This window comes from Oryza brachyantha, chromosome 1 (genome assembly GCF_000231095.2).
Source record: "Oryza brachyantha chromosome 1, ObraRS2, whole genome shotgun sequence".
Classification (NCBI taxonomy): Eukaryota; Viridiplantae; Streptophyta; class Magnoliopsida; order Poales; family Poaceae; genus Oryza; species Oryza brachyantha.
This window is the reverse complement of record NC_023163.2, coordinates 11,364,174-11,378,337: the sequence shown is the minus strand read 5'-3', so window position 1 is coordinate 11,378,337 and position 14,164 is coordinate 11,364,174. Positions and strand designations below refer to the sequence as shown.

The 14,164-nt window shown below is 42.7% G+C and overlaps 1 protein-coding gene and 1 pseudogene across 1 annotated transcript; one reads left to right on the top strand and one right to left on the bottom strand.

Annotated features, from left to right (window-relative positions):
* Positions 1–133: 133 nt before the first annotated feature.
* Positions 134–728, bottom strand: LOC102706344 (annotated as a pseudogene).
* A 10,394-nt stretch (positions 729–11,122) lies between these two features.
* Positions 11,123–13,628, top strand: LOC102721966 (putative 12-oxophytodienoate reductase 10). The gene is given in 5 exon segments (XM_040522520.1): positions 11,123–11,251; positions 11,960–12,041; positions 12,120–12,293; positions 12,732–13,072; positions 13,074–13,628. Coding segments are annotated over 5 exon segments (1,005 nt in total). The 3' UTR covers positions 13,353–13,628.
* The last annotated feature ends 536 nt before the right edge of the window (positions 13,629–14,164 follow it).

Below are 14,164 nucleotides of genomic sequence, written 5' to 3'. Positions count from 1 at the left end.
ATATGATGTTTTTGGAAAAAAATTTGGAAACTAAACAAGGCCAAAGATGATGCAAACTACCATCCGCTGATATTCACACAAACCGATGCCACATACCGCTGAACACGAGCACTTTCACGCGCTTCAGTTTTAGTTAAGCAGACGGCATGTTCAGAAGCTTCGTCACCTTCCTCGCACTCGACCTCTGCATTATGCCAGCGACCCAAGCCTTCACATGGGGATAAGCTTGGAGCACAGAAGCATCGGCAGACGCCAACAGGTAATACGCTGTCGGAAGTCGGAACATGGCTGATATCTGCCAAGCTGACAAAATCTCCTGCTAAGTACCTGGACTTAGCCAGCCGTGCCTCGTACACCTGAAGTGCTTTCTTCAGTTTCTCCAGGCTCTCACTGACTACTCCCATGTCAGGTGAACCACCGATGAACATGGGGATGATGAAGCACTGGAAGATGATGGGTGACATGGCGGCGTCAAAATGGGCAGATTCGACCTCCAGCCACACATCCACCATTGTAGACTCCGAGAGGTTGCTCTCCTTATCAGCTCAGATCCTGCTTTGCGAAGAATGTACTTACGGGACTCTGCTGAAATGCAGTTTTTATCATGTGGGTGGAACAGTGGATAGAAGATGAAGATGACAAGTCAGTAATTTGCCATGATCGTTGACTTGAATGGCATTGAAATAGTAGTGATTACGTCTGTGCTTAATTGTTATCCATAGTTCCATGACTGTGTATTGGAGTGTTTTTGATATTGTCGGTTTTTTTTTTGATATTGTTAAGTGTTATGAACTGTAAATTGAAGCGAAGACCGAGATTCTCGTTACCTTAAAATATTATTATCTAGTTGATTTAGTGGAATAAAAGGAAGGTGATTAAAGTTCTCGGACTGATTGATCATTACAATTCATGAGACAGATATAACTTAAATAAATTAGACAAATTGACAAGTGAAAACATCAGTTTCGATCAAAATATTGAACTAAATCAAGAAAGTCTTAAGCTAATATATGAGATTACATATCAATTAGCCAGAGAGATCAGTGATATTAAAATAAGTTGACCCAAAACTGATCTAATAATTAGCGGTTGTACAAGATTGACCAAAATATTGGACTAAACCAAGAAAGTCTTGATCTCATCGATACAACCACTATATATCGAGAACTTACCCATGTGCTGGATTTCGAACTTGATCGATGCATTCCAGCTGAGATCTCGCTTCAACTAAACCTGCAACTATGGTGGTGAAGTGCCAAAATTGTGTTGATATTGATTCCTTTTTACAAGACCTAAGGCATACATATTTACACCCTTGGGCAAAAATGAGTACGATTCAGGTTACAGACAACTGTTCAAAAATCTTTGTTAATATGGAAAAATATTTAACATATTCAAGGAAACTCTACAAATCTGATTTGGAAACCATCGGCCTTCCATATTGATATCATCTCACACATGTATTGGCTTCCAAACCTGTGTTCGAATACTTAGAAAACTATAAGTTCTCGGTTATGGAAACCTTGTAAACGTATCGGCTTCTGATTCTACCTCAACTGTTCAACGGTTAAAACATTAACGATTTCAAAATTTCGTTGTTCACACTCTAATCTGCTGCAATTGCCAAAGTAATAACGAGATGTCAAGACCAATTGGTGCTGCTCCATGAGTTTTAGGCCATAGGCCCATGTATAAAGTTGAGCCCGTTAGGGACACTTCTTAGGTTAGAGGACGATCCCAACTCATCATGTCACCTATATATTTCCCTTTTCCACCACTGATCAACTTGGGTTTTTTTAAAAATCAAAGTTTAGCTCCCCTATTTTGCCGTGTAATCCCGTGATCGGTTACGTTACCAGTTTGCTTGTTTCAGAACCCCACCTTTAGCACTCTTGCCGATTTAATCATACATCTTTATTCCATAATTTGAGTTACCCGTTCATCTTGTTATTGCTATTTTTTGATTGCTTACAGGAGGAAACACCGTCATGCTGTGCTAACCGTGCATCTGTTGAGATTACAACTGCCTTAGAAGTTAAGTTGGTGTAATGGTTATTAATGCACAACATCCATGGATAATTGCAGTCGAGTCAACAACGTCGCTAAATTAAATCGGCTTATCCGCTCATCGAAAAATTGGGACACCCTTTCCAATATCAACAATGGATGTTCTACCTATGTATGGAAAGGTATTGATATCACCTTCCAATGGATCTTGTCCCATATCATAATTTCATCCAAGGTAATGGAAATTGTGAAAACAAGCGGACATCCCAATTCTATCAAGGTACCACGTCACCGTTTTTTAGGCCACGAGCCTTGTATTGTGTTTCAATCCGATAGGAACACGTCCAAGGGTCCTTGGCTGACCCTAAGCTCTTTAGGTTCATTAGACATTGTCGAGTTAGTGTTGGATTTTGCTTAAATTATTCTATCATCACAGTTTCATTGCCAAATTGGTTTGTGGAACACTAGATTTGTGACATTACTCTTTCATTGCAATTAGATAACATTTTTTTGTTCCTATGAATTTTTTTGATTGTTTACTAGAGCAAAACCTTTGTCGTAAGGTTGACTATGTGAGAGTGCGGTTGATAATGATTAGACATATGGATGTAGCTAGGGCGGGCCCACCATAATTTAGGGGTATTCAGATGTATACCCAAGATTTTTGGCAAAAACACACACACATGTATATATAGGAAACATCTATTCTACTACCAGGTGCAGTGGAAAATTAGATCCTACTACCAAGTGTAGCTACTCTCTGTACCTCCATGATGAAAAATATTTTCATAACTGTTTCTACTCTCACCCAACAGAAAGTATAGACACTATTAAATTTCATGTGAATGATACAACTACATGTATATAGTTCGTACTTTCTGTTAGAAAAAAGAAGAAATATGTATAAAGGTGTTTCTGCACCTTGGACATGAAGGGAGTAGCTACACCTGGTAGTAGAATAGAGGTTTTCTATATATATTGTATACATATGTGTATTCAATAAAATATAAAGAAAAATATAATTAAGCCAAAACAAACCAAAAATAGGCTTAACGGGCCACTTTTCCTATTTTAGTCCATATCATACTACAGCTCACGACCAAATATTGCCTAACCCTAATGCGAGGAGAGGATTGGGTTGGGGTTGTTGGGACCAGGGTTCACGTTGTCGTCGTCACCGTAACTGTAACCGTGGTCACCATATGTCACGCCCAGAAATTCCTCACACGAATTTCTGAACTTAATTGTGTATTAAATCCCTGTCCAGGACCAGCCAGGGTACACAAAAAGACAATGTTGATTACATAACCATCGTTCTTAGAAACAACTGAAAATTACACTTATTCTAGCGGAAATGCAGCGGAAAGAAAAACAAAGGGTAGACTAGCTCCAGCGGGTACGGCTCCAGTCCACAGGCAACACTTCGACGGCGGACAGCTCACTCCTGAGAGGCACCTCCATCGGACTCTGCTTCTAGCTCTGGGTTGGGAAAGGTAAGCAAGGCTGAGTACAAACCACCGTACTCAACAAGTAACACGGACAAGGGGAGAAAATAAATGATGCATAGGGATTAACAAGGACAGGCTAGGGTTAGTTGCGACAAAGCAGCAATTTAAATAAATAACAGAGATTGAAAGAATAAAGGTAATTTAAATACAGTAAAGCATAAGTAAATAAACAGTTGTAAAATACCACAACACTGTCCAACGTTTCACCACGTTGCAACAGGCCCAACCACTACTCAACGCTACACCACGTTGCAGTAGTCCCGAGTGATACCAGATTTTACTCAAGTTATTAGGGTTCACTAATCACAGTGAAGCTGGGAGTTCGCCCGTAACCGTGGGCACGGCTATTCGAATAGTTTATACTCTGATCAGAGGTGTACTACTGTACCCACAAGACACGACTCCACTACACTTGAACGTGCGCCGACATACCACCACGGCATACCGGAAAGGAGACCGTGATAGGACCCGTTACACAACCCTCCCTATTTAATCGTACCACACTTCAGGTTTCACCCCCTCCTTTACACCAAGTCGGGCAGTCCCCTCTTGTGCCTCGGTAGATCCGGAAGCAGGAGAAGCTTTCGTTACACCACGATTGCCCGTCCGTACTCCATCACGCCTACCCTTGCCTGGGTACGTCAAATAGTTCGAAGTCATGCTCCAAATCCCACCTTACCCATTTCGGCATGTGGTTAGCACTTAACGACTTCCAAGGTTTCCCGTGAACCGGTCCTTAATCGCCATGGGTGCGACTCTCAAAACCATGCACCCACAGCCCACCATTATCAATATTTTAGTTGACATTAACCCGAACCGGGTAGTGAATCAATGTCTCAGCTATTCAGAACTAAGCATAATTATATGTGATCCCATGAGCTATTTGTTCTAAGCATGGCTAAGCATTAACCTAGGCCTGACTCTAATCAATTTACCCCTGGTCCAGCAATGAACAAAGTTGAATAAACAACGGCGTAATAATAAGGTTTACCCGAAAATAGCATAAAGTAAGTACTTTAAATAAAACAATGCACATTTGAAATAAAAAGCGGGGAATTTGCAATAATGGGTTCAATATGTTCAAGGATGAGTGTCACTTGCCTTGCTCGGGCCCTTGGGGAACTTCGGCGACGATCTCGAAGTAAACCGGCTCTTCGGCGGGGTCCGAATCTAAGCGACAAAGCACAAAAATAAATAAAACAGGCACAAACTCTACTGAAACAGCAAACGAAACCATTTTTAATGGATTCTTGATAATTTTATGAATTTAATGAAATTTGAATGGACCTAAACGGAGACTAGATGAATTACTTATGAATTTTAGAAGTTTTCTGGGTTTTTTAGCTAAACAGAAAAGTCCTAAATCAATTATTGCGCAATTAATGGGGCTGCTGACGTCAGCGAGGAGAGAGGAGGCTGACGGCTGACAGGTGGGGACCACCTGTCGGTGAGAGAGAGAGGGAGAGAGGCGCTGACAGCTGGGCCCGGGAGGAGAGAGAGAAGGCGGGCGCGGGGAGCGACTGACGAGTGGGTCCCACTCGTCAGCGAGAGGGGGACAGAGAGGAGGGGAACAGAGCGCACGGTCGGGCGGACGGCGGCGATCGGCGGGAGCGGCGGACGACGCGGCGGCGGCGGCGCACGGCGGCGGCGCGACGGCGACGACCGGCGAGCGGCGACGGTGCGACGGCGACGACGACCGACGTGACGACAACCGAGGTGACGACGCACGGCGACGACGGAAGAACAGCGGCGACGGCGACTAGCGAGCGACGACGGCGCGGCACGTGCGGCGCAAGCGACGGCGGCCAAACGGCGGCGACGCGGGGGCGACGACGACCACGGCGGCTGGCGGGAGCGGCGCGCATCGGTCCCGTCCGGCGACGACGCACGACTCGGCGGCGGTCGGCCGGAAAGGGGGAGAAAGAGGGGAGGTGGGTGCGGTAGCTCACCGGCGGCGGCGAAGGCGTGGACGGGTCGGCGAGATCGAGGCGAAGGTGGCGACGCGGGTTGGAGCGGAAGATCGGCAGCGGCGGCGGAGATCGTCGGGTGGCGGCGACGGGCGAGACACGGCGGCGACCGGGCGGCGAGGGAACGCGCGGCACCGAGGAGGCTTCCCGGCGACGGCGAGGGCGGCAGCAGGTCGGCGACAGCTGGACGGAGGTGATGACGCGGCTGGACAACGGCGAAGGCGTCCGACGGCGAAGTTACGCGGCGGCGGCGAGAGGCAGCAGCGCGGCGGCGACTCGGGCGGACGGCGGAAAGTGAGCGACGGCGCGCGGCGGCTCGGGATTTATAGGGTGGCGGCACCGGCTAGGGCGGGCGGAGGTTGGAGACCGAGTCGGCGACGGCGCGGTCTCGGCGGCGGCAGATGCGGCGGCGGCGGTTGCGGCGACGGCGCGGAGTCCGGCTCGGACGCGGCGCGGCGCGGGCGAGCGGCGAAGCAGTCACTGACAGGTGGGCCCCACCTGTCAGTGGCGCGGGAGAGAGGAGGGACGCGGCGCGGACTCGCGGCGCGGGCGAGCGGCTAGCTGGGCCGAGCGGCGGCCTAGGCGGAGCGCGCGCTGGTGGGCGGAGGTTGCGGCCGGTTCGGCTGGGCCGGCCGAGGAGGAGTGGGCCGGCTCGGCTGGGCCGGCCCGGGAAGGAAAAGAAAAAGAAAAAGAAAAAGGAAAAAGAGAGAGGGAGGAAAATTGGACTTCGGCCCAATTTGAGAAGGAAGGGAAAAAGAAAGGAAAAAGGAGGGAAAAAGGAAAACCCCACTTTTGCCGAGTTTTAAATTAATTTGTTTGGCCGAATTTTATACTTCTGCAATTTGAATTTAAATCCTGTTAGTCGATTTGCGAGCCTCGATTTAAGTGAATTAATTCCTTTTAGAGGGATTTTTCCTGAGTTAATTAAGCCAATTGTTATTTACGAATTCCTTTTTACGATTTAGGCTTAGGACGAAACTCCGGGTGTGACACCATAATAGTAACTGCGATAACCGTGGTCGTCGCCGAAAGACAGTTTTGGTATACTATGGTAGGGTCATTTAAATTTGAGGAGAAATTTAAAAATGACAAAATTTGGTAAAAAGTATATGTGTTAGAGATTAATTGGGAGTGAAGTTTGGGCCAAGAACTAGATGAAAATAATAAATTTATGAATGTTTAAAAATTCATTAGTGAAAAAGGAGGGGAAATGAAAATTTATAATAGATTACTAGGTAAAAAGTATTTGTAGATACATGTTTGTATGAAATGAGGACGGTATTTTCGGTGAGATTTATTTGTAGACATGTAAGGATATGTTTGTACTTTTCCAGTTAGGTTTTTATAGAAAATAAAAATGGTATCTGTCATTTGTTAGTTCATACTGGATACCTTTCCATGTCAATTAAGTTAGGTAACATTTATAACTTTTAGGAATATGCATGCATGATAAATAATAGGATTCTTGGTACAAGTTACGTGTTTTATTCGTTAGTTAAATAAATGCAAGTGCATTATGGCAGATACAACCTCTGATCCTATGTGGGAACATGGAGAACTCATGATCATGTCTTTCCAAAAACATATTCTAACTATCAAAATTATTGTTAACTACTAGTTTTCTATTTTTCTTAAAATTTAATAGTTTATTTAGATTTCTTTTATAATTTTTATCTTGGTTTATACTATTCATGGTTTTTTCTTGAAACCGGACGGTTTTGACCGAGAAGCCACGATAACCATGTAATTTAAATTAAAAAAAATCAAATTCAAATTTCCCAGTTTTCGTAGTTCTCACAGTTACCGCGCACTAACCGAAGCTTCGCCGAGGTGTAGTAGAAGGCCCTCCGGCGGTTTGGGCAACCCTGGTTGGGACCTTGACGGTGGAGGCTGTGGAGCAGTGAAGGCCGACGGCGGCTGGCGTTGTGGAAGCAGTGGATTGCAGTGAACTGGCAGTCCGCGATGCATGTGAAGTGGCGGAGTGCGGAGTGCGGAGCCGGTGCGCGAACACTCATGTCGGCGAGCGGCCGAGCGGCCAAGGAGAGAGCTGGCGAGGAGTCAATGGCGGTCGGCCCGTGAAACATCCGATCAGCTCCGAAGGACCGGAGCATGTTGGGGGCCTCGCGGCGGTGTCACCTCGTCAAGGACGGGTGTGGGTTCCAAGCCAACCACCCGCCAGACTGCCTAGCAACCGCTATTGTGCTCTTTAAAAGTCTTAAACCCTCTCTTCTCCTCCTAGAGATGGTATTTTTGTCCACGGATATGTGTACCCGTCGGTACCCAATCTGACGGGCATGGGTATAAGCGTAATTTCTATCCGTGGTTAACCCACGCTCTACCGGAATATATATAGGATATCAAATGACTCTTTTACAAAATTGGCCCATATAAAAATACATCGCTTTTGTGCCATTTGGTATATCCGGTTGAAGAGCGAAACACCTCTCTTTTCGTTTATAACCAAATTTCTAATTTTCAACCTTAAATTTAGAGTTTATTTCTGGTTTGTTCACTGTTGTTTACTTTCAATCGGATAGTTAAGAACACATATAAAAACTTATTCATAAAATTTTGTATTTGTACGTATCTACAAACAACGACCCCCAAAGTCGCTTTCGTGTCAAGTTCACCGATTGATATGCTGTGGCCCACAGAAATGCGTGATGACGTTCTTACAGTAAACTCACGTTTAATATAAAGTGTTAAATATGATGTTCTATCATAATAATTAAATAGTAACTGAATATTTAGTTTCTACTGGTGTATATGATATATCCATATACTTATACAATTCCTAAACATTAAACTTCTTGATTTATTTTTGATAAACAATAAGTTTATAACTTGCACTGATTCGAGGAGTCTGTTATAAGGGGCTTTTAAGTTAGGGGATTTTGTAAATTTGCCACTAGTTTTTTATATTGCAAGTTTGCCACTAGAACGACAGTTCTGATGGTAAATTTATAATTTTTTAGTGGCAATCTTGTAATAACAATTCAAACTGATGGCAAATTTGCAGCTGACCCTTTTATGTTACGATTAATACTCGTCACAGTATTCGTACCAATTCATATTCGCTTCATATTTGTATAAAATAATATCCAATTATATTTTTGTATTTGGGGTTTCTAATTCCAATTTAAAAAAACAAATATGGTACATCTACTTTCCGTTCATTTCCGATCCGTTTTTATCCCTACGTAACCTTGATCAATGTCATTACACATTTTTTTTCACAAACCATCACGTTTATGCTTATACTTATAATCTAAAATTTAAATTTTTAATCATAAATTAAGAATTGATTTTGGGATTTTTTTTAGCATAGTTTATTTTTTAACCATTGCTTTTTATCGTTAAGAACACATATATAATAATTTTATTTATAAATCAATGTCATTACAAATTTTTTTCACGAACCATGGCTTTTGTACCATTTGATATATCCCTGTAAGAGTCAAACAACCATCTCTTTTCGTTTCTTCTTATACTTATAAACCAAAATTTAAATTTAATCTTAAATTAAGAAATGATTTTGAGATTTTTTTAGCATAGTTATTTTTAAGCTTTGCTTTTTATCGTTAAGAACATATATAATAGTATTATTTATAAATTATTTGATTATTTGTAAATGTTTACAAACAGTAACCCCAAAGTCGTTTCGTGTCAAGTTCACCTATTTATATGCTGTGGCCCACAGAGATGCGTGATGACGTCGTTAGGCTAAACTCACGTCTAACTCCATATCTGATAGTATGTCCTTCTCTAAATGTTTGTAAGATCAATTTTTATTATAAAATAAGTGTAATTATATCGTACTACTTACAGTATCCATCACTTTTGATTTAAATATTTCATTTTAACTCTAATTACCCTGTACTCCTAATCATCCTTTAATTAATAAAGGTAACCTAGGCTATTCCCCTAAATTTATCCTCCTTACAAAATATCGGTGCATTGCAATTGGCTAGTAGGGTAAGGGTTTTTAACACTGGCCCATTGGAAAAAAGTCATCATTCTCTTAGTCAACATTTTTTATTTCTGATTTTGTAGGAAGAACTGATTTTCTGCCGAGGGAACGTGCAAGATACGCTACGTGTCACGAGTGGGGTGAGTGAAGGGGTGACAAGTAAACGAAAAATAATTTTTAATAATATGTTTATATATGTACTTTTAACGTTCTAAAAAATAAAGCCTAAAGTCGTAAACTAAATTTCAGTGAAAAAATTCTAAAATCAACTCTAAATGTAAGATTAAGTAGAAGCATAGAGATAAGGCTGCTTTTGAAGTTTTGAAGTTCTAGAACTAGATTTATTTCAAAACGAAGAAAATTGTTCCTACAAATGGATGCGGTGGATAGGATAAAAGGGGAAAAGACTATTAAGTCGTTTATTAATTACGAAATGGATGAAGTGGATAGGATAGGAGGGGATAAAATGAAAATAAATTTGAATATAAACCAATGACCGTGCTCTTAAAGTACTAGAATTATTTATAAAAGTGGATTTATTTGGGAACGAAGGAAAGGTACACACCAACTATTAATTACTATTTGCATATCAAAATATAAATATTTTTAGATTATTTAGCATATATTAATACTTAAAAACAAAATGTCATACGACCTAAAATATAAATGATCAATGAATAAATGTAGTAGGATAACTGAGGGTAAAAAAGTAATAATTTCAAATACGTAACTCTTGATAAATAGTGATATCAATAATATTATAAATACTTATATTTTATTACAAGATTATCTTTAATGGCTTACTTCCCAGAATATTGGAATGGAGGTAGCAGTAGCAGCCAGTCCCATCAATTAATTCACAGATGATTCGTCCTGCTGATTGGCACGACATGCCCGTCCACTTTCGCTAGTAGGCACTCGGCAGACTATCGAGCACACGCAATCGCCCAAGAAGACTCCCAGCTAGCGCACCAACTGGCCGGAGAAGACAACAGCGACACCACTGCACTGTCGTACAAAAACAGAACACGGCTCCTGCGTTTTTTTACTGATTATTATCATTTTTTCCAGCTTTGTATATAATTTAGCAGCTTGCCTAGATTTTTAATTTTATAGAAGCTAATTTTATTGCCTATATCATTAAATAAATATTATAAAACTCAGATAATCTTTAAAAATAACACGACCCATGACCTAAATTTCCCTCCATATCTACCTATTACTATAAAGGATCAATGGCAGACCCAAACAAGCTCAAATCTCCCCTGCCTCTCGCATCATCACAAGGAGGCAAAAGAAGTGGTGGATCAGTCATCAGTCGAAGCTGTCACACACACACGCACGCGTAAGCATACCATGGTGATGTCATCCGCAACTCTTCTGACCCCTTACAAGATGGGCCACTTGGATCTCGCTCACAGGTTCGATCGGATGCATCATATTGCTGCCGCTGATCTTCTTCTTCTTCTTCTTCTTCTTCTTGAGCGATCCATGCGCACGGTTCCAAAGTGCATCTCCTTGTTGTTTGTGGCCGGGGCAGGGTCGTGCTCGCGCCGTTGACGTGGTACCAGTGCCCCGGCAACGTGCCAAGGGCGCACAACGCGGCGTACTACGCGCAGCGGGCGGCGGCGGGGGCGCTGCTGGTGGCGGAGGCCTGTGCGGTGTCGGAGATGGCGAGAGGGTACCCGGACGTGCCGGGGCTATGGAACACGGAGCAGGTGGAGGCGTGGAGGCACGTCGTTGACGCCGTGCATGCCAGGGGCGCCGTCTTCTTCTGCCAAATATGGCACACCGGCTGCGTCTCTCCCACAGGCCAGCGATTCTTTCGAATCCCGTCCCTCCGCTTCTGCTTGTATTTAAGCTGAGATTTAAAATTTTTCATCGTAGTTTATATTTCTAGCGTTGGCTTTTAGATTGATAAAAACATATATAAAAGATTGATTCACAATTTTATTTTTTATTTGTAAATATACGGCTTGCTATTTTGTTTAAATAAGCCAAACTGTCACCCCTCTTTCTTTCTTTCTTTGTGTTCAACAATTAATTAAGTTGATCGAAAGATATGTTTGAGTTGGACGCCTAGCTGCCGTTAGGAATAGTTCAACTAAGCAACATCTCGGGAGTTTGATTTCATAAATTTTGACGCCCACCACATGCACCCGATAATTTTTCACTGCTACCTGCGATTTTCATCTCATTTATGCATTGGCTCTTTTTTTATGATAATTCAAATAAATTTCAAAACTTAAGAATAATTTCAGATAGCTTCAATCATATTCTTACATTTTTCTCTGTCTACATCCACGTTGTACGTAGAGGTCAGGTTTAATTTAAACCCATTAGCACAATTTATCTTCTTATCTTCTAATGATGGTGAAAGAGACATGGTAATGAAAACGCATGAGAAAAACCAAACTCTTTTTGCTGACGTGGATTGAGATAGAGACCACAATGAGCTCTACCATTAAACATGCCCTTAATCCTAAATCAAAATCAAAATCGGCTGACTACACATTCCTATCTCTTGGCTATTCTCTCTCTTGTCAGTTAAAGTCCAGTTGGCTTGCTGCAAGAATCAAGATGGATATGGTATCCTTCCCCTCAAAAAAAAAATTATTCCCCTCAAAAAAAAGATGGATATGGTATCCTAATACAATTTTTTTTCAGAGTTCCAGCCTAATGGGAATGCACCCATCTCAAGCAGGGACAAGCAAGTTACCCCCCAGGTCAGCCATGACGGACAGGTTCTTGAATTTGCTCCTCCCCGAAGGCTGAAAACGGAGAAGATCCCAAATATCATGGACGACTTTCGTATTGCCGCCAGAAATGCCATCAAAGCTGGTAAGCAAGAACCGGACATATCAGGGGCGTTAATATGTTATGCGTTGAACACGTGAAAATTTAGTTGCAGGTGCTGACCGATCTGTTACATGATTTAGGCTATGCTCTTTTCTGGCTAAATATAAAAGATTATCTGATTTTTCGATAATTATTTAATAGCATAAAAGATGGAATGTTGTAAAACCTATTTTACAAAGTTGTGATAATAAACTTTTATATGAAAGCATTTTGAAACAAATGTACTGTTTAATAGTTTCAGAAGCATGTATAAAGTCAAGTAGAAAAACAGAAAATAATACAGAGAAAGAACACTGTCTTTAATAAACGAGAAATGAAATAAAATTTTGTATGCTAATCATTGATATCAACATTGGAAGTCAACAGCTGAAACATTTTCTTCTATACATCGAACACTTGGCCCATTTCTGTCCAAGCTAGGTTTCGACGGAGTTGAGATCCATGCCGCCAACGGGTACCTGATCGACCAGTTCATGAAGGACAGCGTCAACGACCGGACCGAAGCGTACGGCGGCGGCATCCAGAACCGGTGCCGCTTCGCCGCGGAGGTGATCGCGGCGGTGGCCGACGAGATCGGCGCGCACCGCCTCGGCGTGCGCCTCTCCCCGTTCGCCGACTACATGGACTGCCACGACTCCGACCCGGTGGCGCTCGCCCTGCACGTGGTCGGCCTCATGAACGACCTCGGCGTCCTCTACTGCCACATGATCGAGCCGAGGATGTGCGTCGCCGCCGCCGGTGACCGGGACCCCGCAGCACGGCCAGCTGCTCCCGTTCAGGAAGGTGTTCCGGGGCAAGTTCATGGTGAACGGAGGGTACGACCGGGAGGAAGGCGAGAGGGCGGTCGCCGACGGCTACGCCGACGTGGTTGCGTACGGGCGGCTGTTCCTGGCCAACCCTGACCTGCCGGAGAGGTTCAGGAGGAAGGCCGGTCTGAACAAGTACGACAGGAGCACGTTCTATACCTCTGATCTTGTGGTTGGCTACACCGACTACCCGTTTCTGGATGATGATACTGTATCACAGGTACCGGCTGGTTGAATTCTTCCATGCATCCTGAAGCAGTGTTGCGCGAAAGTCGGCCCTATCAACCGTTTAGTCGGCCCTATCAACCGTTTAGTCAGCCGTCTATATGGAAATGATGACCGATCCATATTGTATCGCCGAGTCGTAGCACCAGCAAATTTCAGTAAAACTATACAACCAAATGACGCGATTAATTGGTTATATTTAGTATAATAAGTCTAATTAACCTTAAAGTGTGTTTAGTAAACTATTGTAGCCTTATAGCACGGTTGTGCTCGCTTCCATAGACAAGCCAAGTTGTTTTAATCCGTCGTTATTTATATTCTTTAAGAAAATAATGATGTATTCATGATATATTTATAGAAAAATACAAATATAACTGGTTAAAATTATATAATCTGCATCAACTGTAGCCATTAACATAAAAAAAATATGCACTAAAGTGAACATATAAATCTGTATAATTCCGTTTAATCGTTCGTATTCTGACTAATCGTTAGACGGTAGCTCATCCGTTGTATTCCTACTAATCGTTAGATGGTACGTCACACTGTCGCGAAGAGTGACGAGCTAGACCTGGACGTACGTACGCTTGCAGTGTGAAGGCTCAGCATGTGCCGCGTGCACTGTACTTGCATAAGAAATGATTTCCTGAAGATAAATAGTAGTGTCTGATTTTTGTTGTACATGGATCTTGCGTTTAGTAATCTCATTGCAACCACTCATGGTTAAGAGCGAGTTGATTAATGAAATACTAAAAACTGCTAATATTAATTCCATGCAGAAGACTGCTAATATTAATTCCATGCAAAAGACTTAAATTGCAT